General features: G+C 40.7%; 1 protein-coding gene across 1 annotated transcript in view; it reads left to right on the forward strand.

Annotated features, from left to right (window-relative positions):
* ITIH2 (inter-alpha-trypsin inhibitor heavy chain 2) overlaps positions 1-20,536 on the forward strand; it is a 46,417-nt gene that overhangs the window by 12,712 nt on the left and 13,169 nt on the right. Inside the window, exons 6-14 of the mRNA XM_088468850.1 lie at positions 1,072-1,234; positions 1,335-1,442; positions 4,247-4,372; positions 5,255-5,371; positions 8,690-8,858; positions 11,331-11,456; positions 12,122-12,303; positions 16,139-16,327; positions 19,398-19,537. Coding sequence (XP_088324976.1) covers positions 1,072-1,234; positions 1,335-1,442; positions 4,247-4,372; positions 5,255-5,371; positions 8,690-8,858; positions 11,331-11,456; positions 12,122-12,303; positions 16,139-16,327; positions 19,398-19,537 — 1,320 coding nt within the window. The remainder of the gene's footprint in view (positions 1-1,071; positions 1,235-1,334; positions 1,443-4,246; positions 4,373-5,254; positions 5,372-8,689; positions 8,859-11,330; positions 11,457-12,121; positions 12,304-16,138; positions 16,328-19,397; positions 19,538-20,536) is intronic.

Raw genomic sequence — 20,536 nt, forward strand, 5'->3', positions numbered from 1 at the left:
CAGCAGCAACTGTCCCGTTATCCCTCTGGCCTAATCTGCCCCTGTATATGTCTAATTGTTTCTTGTGTTGTACAGGTTAACTGCTCTTGTTTAAGCAATACTTAATAATGCAACAGAGATTATGTTCATATTTATAAACCATAGAAACACAATTATTTAATTCATACACTCACAGTGTAAAACAGTGATAACCCCACAAGCAGAGGATTACTGCGTCAGCCATACACAGCCAGAAAACAATGCATTGAGTGTGTAACCCAAGTTTCATGAGTTTATGCTTTCCATAAATATGTCCTTTGATTTTGTGTCAAGGGAATTAGAGATCCGCTATAGTTATATATTACATACTATACATTTTATATTTCTCTTATAAGTAATCATTTGCTAGTAATATTAGCAAGTTATGTACAATGCATTGAAAGAGTTGAAAAAAAGATAAATGAAAACATTCAGCTGTATGTCTTTTAGTTAACACTGATTTAAATACTAAGGGCCTGATTCAGCAAGAAACGCACAGAAGAGAGCGCACACACTTGGTCGATGTTTTTGCACTGTGCATGCATATGCATCGCAATGCACGTGCGCAAACTAGCCAGTGCGATCGGGTTAGGGTTCGCAGACTACACGCAGTGTGTACATAGACCGCTCCGATATTGATTGACAGGAAGTGCCATTTGTGGGTGGTGATGGGGGGCAGTCAGGTGAACGCAGGTGTTATAACGCCGTTATAGGGGCATACATAATTAAGGCAGTGCGGCGGCATACGCAGCCATACGGTAAGCTGTACACAGGAAGCAGGCAAAAACCACTATTATGCTAATGGGTCCGATGGTTCTCGATGTTGCCGATGTTTACGCTATCTTACAAGCTGATCAGGCTGTGATTAAAGGAGAGATCTGTGACTTAGTATGGGGCTTGGCGTCTGCAGCTTGTGCTGCGGTCTCTGTGCGTATGAATTGATTAGCATATTCTCGCAGCAGACGGGTGCGTGCGTCTGCATCCGTGCATTCCTTGCTGAATCAGGCCCAAATAGTGTGAAACATTTACAATTTCACATTTATCATTGCACAGAACAAATTCCCTAGATATGGAAAACTTCAAGGCTGAATTGAATGTGCCGGCAGGAACCAAGGTGCAGTTTGAAATTCATTACCAAGAAGCACTTCAGAGGAGATTAGGTGCCTACGAGCATATTCTGTATCTTCAGCCGGGCAGACTGGCCAAACATTTTGAGGTAAGAGCTAGAGAGCATATAATGACACTAATTTGCCTATGATTTTATTACACATTATTAAGATGTTGTATTTATTTTGATGTTAATATTGTGGTTTCAGGTGGATATCTACATCTTAGAACCAGAAGGCATCAGTTCCATCAATGTGGTAAAACCAGTTGCAGAACAATTCACTAATCTCATCACTATTGACAAGGGAGATAAGAAGGTAATGAGTGAATGTATTGTTATTAGATGAGTTCTCATATATTTTGGCTGACTGCACACATTTCACCCAATGTGAACACTGTGGAGCAAAGTTGGACGTACATGTCTTTTCTGTAATATTGTCCTTTTCTTTTTGTTAGGCACATACACACAGTAAATTCTTCTATCCGTATATAGATTTGAACATATATTCCACTTATAGGTGGAATTAGCTAGTTAGGGGAGGTTCAGCATAGGACCAGTATAATAAGGGTGTGTTCATACAAATACAGCTCATACAGAGCACAACAAACAAAAATATGTGCCTGTCAGGTGATGTATATGTTGTACAGTATGTGCTCAAACCCTAGTGCGAAATAGGAACTAATGATGTTAATGATGATGACAATTGGCAGCTGTCTGAGTGCTTGGCCCCTCCCACTGATATAAATTATTAGTGTGGCTGCTGCAGTCTGTTTGTGATATTTGCTACTGGTTAGTCACAGGAGAGCAGATTCCCTTTTGATTTTTTTTTTTAAAGGGAAAGACAAATGATTTTTTGTATTCAATGGAACTTAATTAATACGTTTATGTTTGCATCTATGTTTAATTGTTTATTAGATGGTAAATGCAGCTTTATTATTTATTTTAAAAAAAAACACTGTCCAGACACACACAGGTTGTCTTATGTGTATTATACTTCATTAAAGGCTAAGGCTGGGTACTTATTAAGCAATATATTGGATGATATGTTTTTTTGAGGCAAATTGGAACAACCTATCTTTCACATTGCCTATTCGTGCGTTCATCTTCACATGTGGTGTGCTGCACGTCAGATGGGAAGATGTCATGAACAATGTGGTGCAGTGTGTATGCTCAACCGGAAGACCACAAGATATATTAGTCCAATCTTTCCTCTGAAGATATCACCTGAACTGTTTGGGGTCCTGAGTACTGAGTTTGAGAACCTGTGATCTACACGATGATTGTATAGTGTATACAGGAGAAAACATTAATTGGATACAATTCTCCAACATGATATATCGTACCATCGTTCGGAAGATTGCATAGTGTGTACACTCTATATCCAGGAACATGCAGTGAGTGCAGAGCCTCCCCTGTCATACTCCTGATATTTTATATAAAAATGATTAGAATAATACAAAGAAATGTATAACTTATAAACATCTTCTTTGATTATTGTAATAATTTTTATAGTTAACACTCACTAGCTTTGTGGAGCTCCCTGGGACTGCAGGGAGATGAGAGATGAGGCAGCAACAGCTCATCCTCGCTTCTGTATAGTCAGACACTGCTTGCAGAGCTGGGGGCAGGGCCACACCACGGGCAGAAAGCTGCACAGAAAGAGAGCTAATAGAGGCATGCCTCTGAGTATGGGGGATGTGCCTTAATCACTGTTGGACACCTTGTATGTGTCAAGTGACCAGGAAGTGCTCAGTCAGCAGTGGTAAGTGAAGACACAGTAATGCATGGTAAGTGAAGACACAGTAATGCATGAATCAATGGACACTGAATCTTAGTGTAGTGAGGGGAGAGTTACAGTGAGTAGGGGGTGAGACAGGCTCCCAGCACTCAGACCCATCTCCATGTGTGCCTTCCCAGCCATTGACCTAACCAGACGTCACTGTCTATATCGTGTGTTCTGGGATGAAGGGAAATTGGAACAACCATTGCATCTTTTGTACTTTGTTCTGATGTGTACCCAGCCTAAATATCTTCAGTGCACAAACTGCAGTCCCAAAGACCAAACAGAAATTCCAGGACCTGTCACTAGACTCCAAGGCTGTTACACTGATGCAGGGGACAGTGATGGTGGCTTGAGCCATAGTGAATACCTGCCATTGCCTTGGAGGGAGCTATCTTTCAGTTGCAAATTTTATGACCAAAATAATTATACTACTAAATTGATGCTACAACAGCTCGTTATTTATATATTTGAATGGACAATGATAATACTTGATAATGAGGGGACATCATCACATATATTAATAAATTAATACATGGTAGGTTTAGAAAGAACATCAGATGATCAAACAATAAAGCATCAACAAATGGCATCTCCTTTCTCATTTAGGGAAAACTTGAACTCATTTAAGTAATTCAAAATTCCAGTGATTTTGATTTTCTTTTTTTAAATTTTTCTATTTTGAATGGACATAAAATAAAGTAATAGCAAACGGAAACAGTAATAATCCAAATCTATAGCATGAACAGAGAGTAACAGTATTTGCACAATGAAAATGACAATGAAATCATAAAAAAGATTGGATTTTGGGCAGATGGGAAACTGGATGGGTATTGCTAAGAAGTTGAGGGAAGGCAGTTCACTGAAGGGATTGTGCAGGGAGGTCTGAAATTAGGCTAGCAAATGAGACTTACAAAGTGTGGGAGGGACAGGCAAAATGAGGGAGAGTGGGATTCAGCGAACAGATCTGACCGGCAGATGGGAGTTCTTGCAAGTTGCGTGAAACAAGTCAGTGATTGCCAGCCAGTGGCGCTTTATTGTGGGAGTACCATGGTTCCCATATATTGTGAAAATTATATACAGTATGATTTTGGAAGGAAGTAATATAGTCCATTCTGGGAATATTTCATATATACGAATCACAAGCTTCTGGCTGGTGAGAGGGTGATAACTGATTCCAACTATGAGACATTTTTTTATTTCGCAACAGAGGTGTTATGTACTATAAGCTAGTTAATAGGTCTGGCAATCTGTTTAATTATATTTACACATGAAACTGAGTTTTTCAAAATTGTGTGTAAATTTTGGTTGTGTATTTTAGCTTTTAACCTTTCCCCTAGGCTCATATATCGTTCAGGCCTACTGTGGATCAACAGAAAACGTGCCCTACCTGCCTTACAACAGCAGTGGACGGAAGACTTAGTGTGAAATATGATGTTAACAGAGATAAGTCCAGTCAGCTACAGGTAAGTCGGCTAAAGAGAGAGATGGACTCAAGAGTTCATCCATATTGAGGTTTCTTAGATTACGCCGCAATTTCAACTATTTGTAAAAGAAACTTTTAGAGTACACACAGTACACAGGGTATAGACATTGCTATCCTTTAATCCAGATAATTTACTCAGATTAGATAGATGAGCCATATTGTATTACTGATTATTGTTTATTTGCATACCTCCAATAAAAATACACAGTATTATATTAAGAATATGTACTCATTTGCATCAATCCCTGACACATTGGCGATTACATATAGAAATATCATTAAAAAATAAATTTGCTGTGCTGAAATATTTCATTTTATTCTAATTTATTTTCTATGTGTTTATTCTTAAGTAAACAAATGTGTGTCCTGCTGTATACACAAAAGTTATTATCTTTTTGTAAATTACCATTACATTATGTGTGAAGTTCCCAAACTTAAGCCTTATTGATGATCCGGTACTTACTAGGTAGCATACTTTTTTCCCCATGCTAAATGAGAAATTGCATAGAGAAAGTGCAGTTGGAGCTGATAAGGGAGGTAATGGAGAATACAAACTGCAGATAAGGAACACGAGTGACAGGGAGCAGTGGGATGAAACATGGGCCTGGGAAAATCTACATATGTGTATATATATATATATATATATATATATATATATATTAGCAAATAGAATGGTGGCAATCAGCGTCTTAATGCAAGGAGGAAAAATGTATGTGTATATATATATATATATATATACATATATATGTGTGTATATATATATATATATATATATATGGTATATTTTAGCTTTGCAAACAATTATTGTAGTACAGTGATAGTATGACACAATGTTGCTCCTCACAGATTTCTTATTCTTCAGGTGTTCAATGGATACTTCCTCCATTTCTTTGCTCCAGAAAATCAGCCTCCACTTCCAAAGAATATTTTATTTGTTATTGATGTCAGTGGTTCCATGTGGGGTATTAAAATGAAACAGGTGAGTTTACAATGTACACATTTGAACAGTACACATGTAAAAGTATTTAACAAATGTAGCTTTTAGTACAAGCAGCTGAACATTTAGCTCTAGTCATTAACACATTTTTATTTCTTTTTCTTAATGCTCTTTCTTTTTTTTAATGTTGTACCTGTGTCAGTAGTCTTCATTTTCATCCCCTTGTGGTTAACCCAATCCAATGTTAAATATACTGTATCACACTCTATGCATTTGTCTTTGCTGTGTATGTACCTTTTTATGTAGAATATTATAGTTGTAGTTAAGGTAGAACATCGGTTGTTGTCATTGAAGCACTAAGATTGTCCTATTTCTAAAGGGTGTTTTACAAGACACCTACAAAAACATCATCAGTATTTTCTGTATGTGTAGTCCATATAGAAAACCAAGTAATATTCAGTATTGTGAACCCTAAGCTAATACACTAGTGGTACGTAAGCACTAAATACGTGCAAGAATATTAGTGCATAATAGGTACATAGTCAATCTGACTCTCTTGTTAGCCTACACCTGATGATTACTTGACCCTAACATTGTAACAATGTATTGATAAAAACAATTGAAATTGAATAAATAAAAAATAAAATCTAAATTTATATAAAATATAATTAGAATTTTGCAATGCTGCACATAAAAGTGAATGTACACAAACATTATGTGGCATATGTTATATGGGTGCGTGCGTGTGTATATAAATAAATATATATATTTATATTTGTGTTTCACTTTTATACATTTTGATAGTGTCAAATTAGTATAGTGAATCCAGTGATATAAAGACAGGAGTGAGTATGTGGCAAGCTATAAGTGTGGTTTGTTCAGGCAATAGAGCCAGCTGCACATAAAAGTGAATGTACACAAACATTATGTGGCATATGTTATATAGGTGCGTGTGTATATAAATATATATATTTAAATTTGTGTTTCACTTTTATACATTTTGATAGTGTCAAATTAGTATAGTGAATCCAGTGATATAAAGACAGGAGTGAGTATGTGGCAAGCTATAAGTGTGGTTTGTTCAGGCAATAGAGCCAGCTGCACATAAAAGTGAATGTACACAAACATTATGTGGCATATGTTATATAGGTGCGTGTGTATATAAATATATATATTTAAATTTGTGTTTCACTTTTATACATTTTGATAGTGTCAAATTAGTATAGTGAATCCAGTGATATAAAGACAGGAGTGAGTATGTGGCAAGCTATAAGTGTGGTTTGTTCAGGCAATAGAGCCAGCTGGAAACAGGCATCTGATGGGGGGGGTTACAAAGTGGGCACCCATACAGAATACTGGGGCCACAGCCTAGGGTGCTGGTTCTCGGTTCTGCATATTTGTAGTCTGGGCCATGCCCTCTCCTGCACTCATGCTGCTTTTGAGAACCGGTAAGATATGGGGGGGGGGAGACACTGGAGGATCTTGCCTCCGGCTGGTGGGGATGAATTTCATTAAAACATCCTGGTACATAAAATTGTATCAGGAATAAGCCACAGGTTGCCTATCTCTATAATAGCAGAGTCCAGGCTATGTAATAACAGAGTCCAGGTGGTTAGGTCTGTCCTGATATTGGAAACAAACAGGAACCCTGGGGTAAGAGTTGGGGGTAAATTTACTAAAGGTTGATTTTAATCAATTTTAAAATGATCTAAATTGATGTTGTGTTTCAGTGACTAAATCGTACATTTGCTAACAGATGATTTTTTTTTATATCCATTTTTAAATGTTAGTAAATGTGCCCCTGAAACACAGCATCGATTTAGATTGATATTAAAATCGACCTTTAATAAAATTACCCCTTGGTGTCAGTTCCCACTGGTAGACACAACAATTTAGAACACTGGCTTGGACTTTTTCCTCCCTATATATATATTTTGCATATATAATTGTTAGGAGGTATGCGGCTGAAGAGAGCTAAAGCTTGCAACAGTGAGGGATTGACATGAAATAATATACATCAACCAACGCTCACAGAAATCCTCGGCCGCCAAGGTGGCTCGGAGTTTGAAAAGTCTGCCGGAGCCCACTTTCCATGTGGAGTGCATGGTACAGGTGGCCAATGATGTGTTTCATTTTGAATCATATCATTCTGACTTCGCCTCCCATTTCACAATGTCAGTAATCACAGCATTGTATAGTTGGGGCGGGGCCAGAGCCGTAACTAGACTTTTTGGTGCACTGTGCCAGAAAGAGCATTGGCGCCCCCCTAATTTTTGAAGAGACATAATGCACCCAAAAAAGGGCCATGACTTCATGGGGAAGGGCCAGGGAAGAGAAAGGAGAGGCCAGGAGATGCCGGGGATGAAATAAGAGGAAGCTACAAGCAAGAATGATAATAAACAGAAATTTGACAGGCCCAAACAGCGCCCCTTGACCTGTGGTGCCACACTACCCTAGCTACGGCCCTGGGCGGGGCTACGATGATGTGATCTAGTCATCACTCCCCAAGCACTGCTAACTTCTGCTGCAGCACACCCCCTGGGGGCGGCGCTCAAAGGTCGGCGAGTATCAGAAAAGTTGGAGGGGGTAAATAAACATAAAATACTAAACAAAAGAAGACCTATATGGGTGTTTAATTCAGATGCTGTTGAGCCATGAGCCATCGGGTCTTTGGCAGGCATTTAAAGTTGGAAGGGTGAAGGGTGGATACTGGGATCAAACACAGGATATATACATGACTGAGCATAAGCATGAGGGGTTTGTAGCATTGCTGAGATAGCAGAGATAAATGCAGAAGTCCATAACAGAGAGAAGATGTGCTTTTTTAGAAAAGGAAAGGGCAGAAGAGGTGTGGAAGGGGAGTCAAGATCATAACTATTTCCATGTATCAGAAGTCCCAGTTCAGGTTTACCACTAACACTTGCAAGATGGAAATGAGAGACTGCTACATGGGCTGTGTGCTGTGTTTCTGAAGATGAAGCTGCTGTTGAAAGAGGTTTCTCAACCGGACACAGGGCCTGGCCTAGTATGTAGGGGACATGCAAAAATATGCAAATATAGCAGCCGCCGGGATTATTACTGAGACGCCCACAGTCCGCGTCTCAGATACGCCACTTGTGCATGAAGACGCAACTTTCGGACGCACATCGGTCAATCAATTAACTTCTGAGTAACCCTATCGTCAGAAGTAAAACCAGAGCACAGTGTAGAAGATCCCAGGCTACCTGCCACTTGCTTTTAAATCCCTCTATATGAAAAATGTTGAGTAATGTTTAAGTCAGACAGCACAGCAGCGTAGTTGTTAATGTTTATATGATGGATATAAAATGCAAGTCTCCATATGCCTACTTTGTCTTACAGACTGTTGAAGCTATGAAAGCTATTTTGGAAGACCTTAGGCCTGATGACCAGTTTGGTATTGTTGACTTCAACCACAACATTCGTTGCTGGAAGGATGAGCTCGTTTATGCATCTTCTATTGAAAAAGAAAGTGCCAAGAAATATGTCCAAAATATACAGGCCATTGGAGGTAAAGTGTAAAGAAGAAAATCTGGTCATAAAAGCACTCTAACCTCACTTTGTTTGCTTCATGGTATTGTACCGTCTATTTTCTGTAATTGTTGATCCCTGCTTTTGACAAAGCAACTTTGTAAATAGATGGGGGCTTTCTTGGCACAAAAGAAGACATATGAACTGCTCTTCAGCACTGAACGCTCCCCTGCCCCTTTCCAAACTTCTGTTCCCAATTCCTGTTTCTACAGGGATTGGCATTTGCAGAAAACTGTGCAGATCCTTTATTGGGGTAAACACTATTTTATGTTATCTCACTATGTACACAATGATGAAATTTAGGAAGTTGTGTCTGCATCTTTTCCTGTTATAGGTCATATTTTCAGTGCTCTGAAACTTGGCCATGCACCAAGGTTCTAAATCAGGTTGGACCGCAAGGCTGCGTTCACACGCAGCCGGTCAATTTTTTGTTATATCCGCATGCTTATTCATCGTAGTGCGAGTGCATCAACTGGCCACTGCGGTCGAGAAAAGATTGCAGCAAGCACGCTGTCCCATCTCATAGTGATTGACATGAAGTGACCATTTGGGGGTGGAGAGGGGGGGTGGTCGGCGGAACGCAGGCATGCCTGTGCATTTTAATGACGTTACAGAGGCGTGTATAATTAAGCCCCTGCGATTTCATACTCTGCCAGAGGTCTAGATGTCGACAAGAAGTTTAGCAGCTTGTGAGGTAGGGTCAGGTCAACCACAACTGTGTGAATGGTTACTCGATGTTACCAATGTTCTTGCTGACTTGCGGATGCATGTCATGGGAAGTGGGCGGCTTTATACAGTGATGGGCGTCTTGGTATAGTGCTGCCGTTGCATGCATTAGCATATTTTCGCAGCGAGTGGGTGCATGTGAACGCAGCCTTGCGATCTGTGCTGAATCAGGCTCCACAACATACAGTGCACCAATTAAGTAATTCCCACCAATTACCACACACACATGCTACTGTATTGTGACATTATTATAACATGTGAAAAATAATTGCCATTGAAGGCCATGGTGTAACTAGACAAAGCAAGAATTTATAAGAACACCTATCTACCACCAAAAGATGAAGACAACACAATTACACATGATGCTTTGATCTTTGCCTGCTAGTGTATTGAAATGGCTCTGTAACACATAGTATATGGTTTTAGCCACAAAATATTTAAGTTAAAATCAAATATAGCTTTCTGATAAGATTAATGATACTCATTGGTGAGAACTGTCCCAACTCCTAGGCCCAAATTCAGAGCTGCAAATCTAGGAAAGAAGCGAAGTAGGAACTGACAGTCTAAGTGATTACATTCCTTCCTCTGGTGCAAAAGACAAACAGGCCCATGGTTCCTCCCAGACTTCAGATTTACAATGGGTTCCAATAAACAGTTTGGTTCCAGGCTTCTATTAACCCAGCAGTAGTCCTCAACTCCAGGGTCTAAGGCAGGCTAGTCACGAGCTTTGCCTGCATGATTTGGCCCAGCAGTAGATGACAAGTTCTTCTCTGAACAGTCCTTTGCCCACCTTTCTTTTTCTCTAGCTCTACCTGCTGGGAAGGCAGTCTGATGACCGAAGACAGGGTTCATTCATTAACCAGGATCCTGGGGGAGGGGTGGGACAAGCTATGCTGGCAACATCCTTCTCTGGCATAAGCAAATGTGTAGTATAACATGAGTAGGAGTACAGAATACAGGGGAAATGTGTAGTATAACATGAGTAGGAGTACAGAATGCAGGGGAAATGTGTAGTATAACATGAGTGGGAGTACAGAATGCAGGGGAAATGTGTAGTATAACATGAGTGGGAGTACAGAATGCAGGGGAAATGTGTAGTATAACATGAGTGGGAGTACAGAACACAGGGGAAATGTGTAGTACAACATGAGTGGGAGTACAGAACGCAGGGGAAATGTGTAGTATAACATGAGTGGGAGTACAGAATGCAGGGGAAATGTGTAGTATAACATGAGTGGGAGTACAGAATGCAGGGGAAATGTGTAGTATAACATGAGTGGGAGTACAGAATACAGGGGAAATGTGTAGTATAACATGAGTGGGAGTACAGAATACAGGGGAAATGTGTAGTATAACATGAGTGGGAGTACAGAACGCAGGGGAAATGTGGAGTATAACATGAGTGGGAGTACAGAATGTAGGGGAAATGTGTAGTATAACATGAGTGGGAGCACAGAATGCAGGGGAAATGTGGAGTATAACATGAGTGGGAGTACAGAATGCAGGGGAAATGTGGAGTATAACATGAGTGGGAGTACAGAATGCAGGGGAAATGTGTAGTATAACATGAGTGGGAGTACAGAACGTGGGGGAAAACAATTGGCTCACCAAGGGATTTATAGTACTGTAAGGGAATTAGAAGGCTGGGCTGTCCAATTCACCACAAATCCAATTTAATTTACTGTGACCAAACAAATTGTATAATGTTATATAATTATTTTAACAGGTACTAACATCAATGAAGCACTTCTTAGAGCCATCTTTATATTGAAAGAAGCCAGCCAACAGAATATGTTGGAACCAAACTCAATTTCTTTGATTGTATTGGTGTCGGATGGAGATCCTACAGTGGGTAAGATAAAAATAGTGTACGTTAAGCAAGTCCCATAATGTTCCCTGAGCCACTATCATCAACTTTGCCCTCAGATGCCAACATATTTTGGACAAACAGTGCACATTTGGTGGTTAGAACTGCAACCTCACAACTCTTAAACCATCAGTTCTATGATTACCAGAGCACTGTCTAAGTGTACTTTGTATGTTCTCCCATGTTCGTATCTGTTTCCTCCAGATGCTCCAGTTTCCTCTCACCCTACAGAAAAACTTATTGGTAGTTTAATGGTAATGTGTGCATCTGTGGAATAGTATTTATTCTGTAGGCTCCATTTAGATAGGGATTAAAGAGATTACTGGTTAAAATGTTATATCTATAATACAGCATAACATATTGGTGACATAAAATTAAATACAATAATAATATTTTGGATCAAATTGCACTGTATGTAATATAATAAAACATATTAGTAGCAATATGGAATATTTATGTGTCACCTGAAAGTTAATGCAACATATAAGATATGAGGATCATATAGTATCCATCCTACGTGAAAGCTTGCCATCACTGCTAATGTATTATTAAGTTATAATGTTCAGTTGGAAAGACGGTGCAGTAAGATCTACATATGTGTAAGAAATGGATTTTACAGCTGATATATCTGCTGTTTTCTATACTTCCAGGTGAATTAAAATTGACTAAAATTCTTAAGAATGTTAAAGCAAATAACCGCGATGAGTTCTCCTTGCACTCGCTTGGCATTGGGTTTGATGTTGACTACGATTTCTTAGAGAGGCTTGCTCAGGAGAATCATGGCCTGGCTCAGAGGATATTTGGGAACCAGAATACAGCTGCTCAACTCAAGGTGTCTACTCTATGAATGCTTTTGAAAGTATGAAAGAAAAGTGATATGGAATGAAAGTATGAAAGAAAAATGTAATCTACTTAAAAGATAACATTTTTCTGTCATAAAGTAATGTAATGTTGACTTAACTAGTATGTGATACCATAAGTCTATTTCCTAACCGTGCAGTGGCGTAACTAGGGGGTTTGACGCCCAGGGTAAGGGAATAAACGGCGCACCCCCTAATTACCTCACGAGCCTAGTGCCCAACAACCTGGTGGCCTAGGTAAAAATTAATGGTATAGCCTACCTGTCCTCAGCTGCAGGCCAATCCTAGCCAGCGGCACCACCGCCAGAGCTCTTCTGTCTTGAGCCCGGCCTCTTCTGGTCTCTTCCAGGGCCGCCGGAGCTCTTCCTGTGATGTCTGCCTCCTCCGCCCGCCACCGCCAAACTGACTTCTCTGCCACTTGATCCCAGCGCTGTACACTGCAGTAAATCTATAAATGGATATTTAATTGTGTCTCACACCTAAACACAATATGTAAAAAAATGTCCTGGGACCATACTATCCATTATCAGAGGTAAAAGGTTAAAGTAAAAAAAAAGTTTAATACTAAGAGGTATATTTACTAAAGGTTGATTTTAGTTGATTTTGATGAATTTAAAATGAATGAAAATTGATTAAAATCGATGTTACGTATCTGGGGCTAAATCATACATTTACTAATACTTGAAAACACAAATAAACAATTGTCAGTTAGTAAGGATTTAGCCCCAGAAACACCAACATCGATGTTGAACAATTTCTATAGATTTTAAATCTATTAAAATCGATCATTATTAAATAATATAAATAATTAGTAATAATATTAGGCACAATAAGGCGTCCGTGAGTAAGTCTGGCTATATGCCGCACTTATGGTACAGCCAGACTCTCTGATTTGTGTTCACTCACAAATCTGGGGCGAGATCGGGAAAGTTGTGGGGCCATTGGCTGCGTTTCTACGCCGTTACATTGGAAGCTCATATGTGGAGGTGTAAATTATGTGGGACTGGTATGTAGATGTGTAAATTATGTGGGACAGGTATGTGGAGGTGTAAATGATGTAGGACAGATATGTGGAGGTGTAAATGATATAGGACAGGTATGTGGAGGTGTAACTGATGTGGTACAGGTATGTGGAAGTATAAATGATGCGGGACAGGTATGTGGAGGTGTAAATTATGTGGGACAAGTATGTGGAGGTGTAAATGATGCGAGACAGGTATGTGGAGGTGTAAATAATGTTGGACAGGTATGTGGAGGTGTAAATTATGTGGAACAGGTATGTGGAGGTGTAAATGATGTTGGACAGGTATGGGGAGGTGTAAATAATATGGGACAGGAATGTGGAAGTGTAAATGATGTGGGACAGGAATGTGGAGGTGTAAATGATGTGGGACAGGAATGTGGAAGTGTAAATTATGCAGGACAGGAATGTGGAGGTGTAAATGATGTAGGACAGGTATGTGGAGGTGTAAATTATGTGGGACAGGTATGTGGAGGTGTAAATGATGCAGGACAGGTATGTGGAGGTGTAAATTATGTGGGACAGGTATGTGGCGGTGTAAATGATGCGGGACAGGTATGTGGAAGTGTAAATTATGTGGGACAGGTATGTGGAGGTGTAAATAATATGGGACAGGAATGTGGAAGTGTAAATGATGTGGGACAGGAATGTGGAGGTGTAAATAATGTTTGACAGGTATGTGGAGGTGTAAATTATGTGGAACAGGTATGTGGAGGTGTAAATGATGTAGGACAGGTATGTGGAGGTGTAAATAATATGGGACAGGAATGTGGTAGTGTAAATGATGTGGGACAGGAATGTGCAGGTGTAAATGATGTGGGACAGGAATGTGGAAGTGTTAATTATGCGGGACAGGAATGTGGAGGTGTAAATGATGTAGGACAGGTATGTGGAGGTGTAAATTATGTGGGACAGGTATGTGGCGGTGTAAATGATGCGGGACAGGTATGTGGACGTGTAAATGATGTGGGACAGGTATGTGGAGGTGTAAATAATATGGGACAGGAATGTGGAAGTGTAAATGATGTGGGACAGGAATGTGGAGGTGTAAATGATGTGGGACAGGAATGTGGAAGTGTAAATTATGCGGGACAGGAATGTGGAGGTGTAAATGATGTAGGACAGGTATGTGGAGGTGTAAATGATGTGGGACAGGTATGGTGAGATGTAAATAATGTGGGACAGGTATGTGGAGGTGTAAATGATGTTTGACAGGTATGTGGTGGTGTAAATGATATAGGACAGGTATGTGGAGGTGTAAATGATGTGGGACAGGTATGTGGAGGTGTAAATGATGTGGGACAGGTATGTGGAGGTGTAAATGATGTGGGACAGGTATGTGGAGGTGTAAATGATGCGGGACAGGTATGCGGAGGCTTTATATTTATGGGTGAGGGGGTTTTGAACTTGCAGATGAGAGCTAAAAGTGCTTTTTGCTACTTTTTACAAATTTGTATACACTGAAATATTACTATGCAGACATTTTTCTGTACCCCAAAATGCTGGAAATACTTTAATTTGCTAAAAAATAAAACACTTGCTCGCTATAATTTTTTCAACCACTAGTAAAAATTTCAAAACAGTGTCGGACTGGGGCATGAAGGACTCACCGGGGGAATACGTTGGTAAGGGCCCATGCTTAAGGGGTCTGTCATCCACCAGTGGGGGTGTGACCAGCCACCACAGATGCTTGGCTAACCATTACTCAAATCTTGGCGTAGTTTCTATCGAAGGAAACCAAGCCCCCATGTTGATCAGTGGCCCTTCTTTACCAGGTAACTTACTGTCTAATAGAGTAACAATCTATAATTTGACATCTGGAACCTGACACCTAGAGGAGGGGGGTGGACCCACAGGCAGTGGGGCCCACCATGGATTTCCCCTGTACCCCTGTGGACCATTCCAATCCTGGTGCAAAAATCAGCCATTTGACACCATTTAAGAACCTCCAGTACTTTCCTTATGTCCACTAACAGCTGTTTATGTCCTTTTGCTATCTCAGTTGCCACTTTTTTGGGGTCTAGGATGGTTCCCCACTTCTGCTACTATCTTACAGCAGCCACCCAGAGGGTCTTTCTGACTGATCGCATTAAATCTGACTATGTCAGGGAAAGCCCTGCCAGGCATAGTCATCTCTGATGTGACCACACCAGGGAAGTGGTTAAAACATGTGCATGATGCAAGATTCCATTTCTCAAATGCAAAAAAAATCCAAACAAAATAATATATATTTTTTTTAAATAACCCAAATTCTTAAAGTGATTGCTAGATAACTGTATCCCCTTCTGCAACTTCAAACAAAGCTTACACTTTGCTGTCAGCCTGTCAGTTGTTGTCACTCTCACTCAGCTGCTGCCCACTGTGCTGCCTCTTCAATTAGGGTGTTCCTGGGCACACATGGTACCCCATCGTGTGTACACCTATGTCCCCTTATACTCTTTTGATACATGTGTAGTGGTCTAATCCCTTCTCAAACAACACCCATGGAAAATATAAATATATTTTGAACTGCACTGCCAAACCACTTGTCTCTGCCCCCACTCAGCTCTACCCGTCTCTGGCTGACTGACCTTTTCTGCTGTTTCCCCCCCCCCCACACAGCTCTAACCCCATCCCTGCTCCCATGTCTATCCAGATGGCTGATACTTATCTCCTAAGGCTGTCCCGTCTCCATCGCAGTGGAAGCCATTAGAGCTTGTGCATTGAGGAGATGGGACAGCCTTACACAATTATTATGTTAATATGACTTACTGTAATAATAAATATGTAATTTTGCTTGCTTCTAGGAATTCTATAAGAAGGTCTCCACCCCTCTTCTCAAAGACATTGTGTTTGATTATCCAACAATCGGTGTTACAGATGTGACTAGTAGCCGCTTCCACCATTATTTTGGAGGTGGTGAAATCGTTGTTGCTGGTAAAATTGACCCTGAAAAGACAACGAACCTCCAGAGCTTCATCACTGCGACATCTGCTGTAAGTTTTGACAGTAATCCTACAATTCCACATCATGTTTTGCAGAACAATAAGTTAATAGCGCATTCAAATTGAAGTTACTGGACAAAATATTATATACATCACGTCTTGACTTCATAATAAAAACCCTGTTAAATATATAGCACACAAGGCAATACAGCCATTAGCCAAAACTGACTGCCACCTTTTGTTCTAGCCAGAATCTCAGCTTTCCTAAGTATTTAGCAAAGTCTTCCTCTAGGGCAAAAATACACTTTCTGAGCTTTTGCAAACAGTAATGGTGAAACAATACCAGCCCATTGTGTCCATGACCATTTCTCTCTAGAGCAGTGTTTCCCAAACTCATTCCTCATGGAGGGCTGGTCTCCTCAAAGAATCACAAGTGAAATAATTAGCTCCACCTGTGAATCTTTTAAAATGTGTCATTCAGTAATGAATACACCTGTGCGTCAACTAGGAAAATGGAAACCATGCACTGTTAAGGCGCATATCCACTACACGATAAATTGGACGATTTGAACGATAATGATATCGTTATCGTTCATCTTCTGCAATATCATGCAGTGGATATTCCGTCAACGACCAGTGATAAGCACTCCGGGCAGTCGTTGACAGCATCTTTCATTGCCCGTACTTGCAGGGCAACCTGACGATATTGTCAGGTTCTGCAAGTACAGGGATGAGGGAGGGTGATGTCACTGAACGATATATATCGTTCAGTGTGGGTGCTCAATGTTGTTAATGACATTGAGCACATCACTGCCGGGGAAACACTAGACGATATCGCTCTTGGAGCATATCGTATAGTGGATACCCGCTCCCCGAGGAATGAGTTTGGGAAATACTGCTCTAGAGCATAGGTTCTCAAACTTGGTCCTCGGGACCCCAAACAGTGCATGTTTCAGGTCGCCTCACACAATCACAAGTGAAAATTTTAAAGTGTGTCAGTGAGTAATGAATACACCTCTGCACCTGCTGGGTGACCTGGAAAACATGCACTGTGTGGGATCCTGAGAACCAAGTTTGAGAAGCACTGCTCTAGAAGGTAGACAGACTTCCACATCATTAGGTGGTAATTAAAAAAACAGCGCTATAATATGGTAAATAATTGAATACACGGTTGTTAAAACAATATAACAATTTAATTAACACACAAACACATGCACTATTGAATAAAATGGATAATTATATTTAACGAGTGAAAGTGGGCGGTCTGGGTGACCGATAATGCAATTTGCGCTGTATTGCATCGTCATAGCCCTGCCCCCTGCTTTACAATTCAATTCCGGTAATCTCTGCATTGTATAGCAGGGGGCGGGGCTGCAATGAAGCAATCGCGTTGCCACGACCCTGCCCCCCATTGCTGTAGCCGCACCCCCTGCAGGTGACCTAGCTTACTTCACAATCAAAATCCCTTTCACTGCTGGAAAACTAGAATCTATGTTCATGGCAATAAAAGGGATTTGGGGCCTGATTCAGACCCGCACGCTAGTGCTGTGCGCTCGCAAGCAGCCTGATGGTTTGTGAACGCGCATGCGCACGCTTCATTCTGCGCATGCGTGAACTACTCTGTGCGATCGCAGGTCACTCGCTCGCCAAGCAAAGACAGCCCAGTGAAATGAGTAACAGGAGAGGCCGTTTGTGGGTGGTAACAGAGGCAGGACACTGAAAATTGGGGGGGTGGAGGTGCGAACGCAGGTGTGCCTAGGTGTTTCAACGCCGTTTTTAAGGCGTGCATAATTAACAGGCAGCGTCATAGTACACGTCACATGCCTGTTTTTTACACTGAAGTCCTCGCAGTGCTTGCGGCAGGGTAAGGCAACCACAAGCGCTGCGTTAGCTTCCGATGATGCTCGATGTTCCATTGTTTAAATACACTTCCTGGAGATGACGTGCGCAAGTGGGCGTCTCAACATACGCTTATGGGTGTCTGCATACACAGTGCGATCGCTCGCACAGCCAAAGTGGGTGCCCTTATGCCTTGGCGAGCAATCGCTTCCCATGTCGTCACTTTGAAAAATTTGTGTACGCTGGATGCGAGTGATCGCATCTAGCAAGCGGGTCTGAATCAGGCCCTTTGTGTGATTGCCTCCATAGAGCTGATCACTGCATTTAGCAACAGTCTTTGACCAAAACATCTCTTAGCATGAAAATAGAAAGTTCCAGCCCTCTGCTTACACAGAATTAATCTCACACTGTCACACTTTTATAAAATATATTTGTATTTTGGTTTAAATAGTTTAGTTTGTTCACCGTTCATATTCATTGGAAGGAATATATTCATTTTGTCTTTAATTAATTCATATTTTTTGAGGGGGGGTCAAAGTTTCAATAATTATCATCTGCACTGGTTTTATTTAAAGTATTTAAAGTACAGGTATCTTGCCTTGAAAAACAAAGTGTTACAATGTATAAATGATACATATATACCTTTAATTCATTTTTAGATGCTATTATGATAAATTATATACAGACCAATATTCTGATTTTTTAAATGATTGTTTTTTTTGGGGGGGTGGGAGGGTCTGATATTGAATTACGTATTGCACCCAAATGATCAAGAAGTCTCTGTTTAAGTGGTCTCATGGTCATCTCTATATAATTCTATTTGCAGAGACATTTGATACAAAAACTAACCCTTTCATGTTACAGTTTATATAATCACTTATCTCATATGTGTGTATGAACTCTTGTGTAGTTTAATCTGTTATGTTTTGAACGTACAATTAAGAAATTTAAACCAAACTATTTAATAAATCTTATCTTTTTGAATTAAGTGAAGACTTGAGGGTATATTTACTAAAGGTCGATTTTAATTGATTTAAAAGCAATCAAAATCGACCTTTAGTAAATATACCCCTTGTACTCCTTTGGGGGCAATTAAAATTGTATACCAGTTACTTGTGTTGCTACTATCACAAGAGTTTTGAAGTGCACAGCTGAAGATAAAACTCCTCTTATTCCTTTATCTTTTGGTTATGTATCTTTTTTTGGGCTGCATGACAAAATAGACACAGATCCAAAAATGCAATAAATACATAATAACAATACGAAACCTATTTTTATTCAGGAGGATGTACAGTTCTTAGTAGATACAATTACCGAAGTGGAAGCACTGAATGAGTTCTTTGCAGAAAGTAAACATGCGTTTCCTGATTTCGCCAAGCAGTATTGGGCCCAGCTGACTATTAACCAACTGTTAGCTGAGAGGTAAGAAAAATGTAAATCATTATTTGCGTTGTATGGGGTATATTTACTAAAGTGTGGGTTTTTAGGAGTGGAGTGGTTGACCATAGCAACAAATTAGTTTCTACTTATCATTATTCTAGCACCTTCAAGAAGATAATAGCTAGAGTATGAATGGTTGCTATGGGCAACATCTCCACTTCTAAAATCCTGCACTTTAGTAAATATACCCCATAGAGTGGTCATTGCTCAGGTTAACCAATTCACTGTGGAAATGGAAGTGATGATCATAAACTACAAGCATTGCAGCCTTTCAGGGCCGCTATCAGGGGGGACTGCCGGGACTTGTGTCCCGGGTCCGGACACACAGACAGAGAGCGGGGGCCCATCTGCTCCTACTACCCGATGCCTTCTCCTACCGCCCGCCGATCACTCATACCGCCCTGCGCCGTTCAACAAAGTTAGAGGGAGTGGCCCTCCCACTCCTACTAGCGCCCACTACCACCCCCTTTAATTAAAAGTGATAGGGGGCCCTGATCCTACTAGAGCAATGCCCGGCGCGCAACTACCCCGCACCACACAATAAAAGTGAGTGACAGGGGAGCCAGCCACTCTGTCTCTTACCGCACCATCTCCGAACGCCGTGGGTGTGTATGCAATAGTTTTTTTTTTGTGAGCTGGTGCACCTGATGTCATGACGTTACGGCACTGAAAGAGAGAGTAACCGATGGCACATTTAGGATGGACGACGGATCAGCAAGAACAGAGTAAGGAGGTAAGGGACTACCATTTGGATGTGGGAGCTGGCTGGAGACGAGAGGCAAAGCGGGGCTGGAGAGACAGAAGGTGACTGGCTAGGGATAGGGAGACTCCGCAGGGCAAGATAAATTTGACAAAAAATTTTTTGTGTTGGAATAAAGTGGGGTGGGGGGGGTGGAGCCCTGACTATTTTGTCAGTCCCCAGCCCCACAATTTCTGAGCCTTTATTGCTTTCATATAGTTCTCTTCATATACAGGTTATAC

This window comes from Taudactylus pleione, unplaced genomic scaffold, assembly GCF_031769625.1.
Source record: "Taudactylus pleione unplaced genomic scaffold, aTauple2 ptg000086l, whole genome shotgun sequence".
NCBI lineage: Eukaryota > Metazoa > Chordata > Amphibia > Anura > Myobatrachidae > Taudactylus > Taudactylus pleione.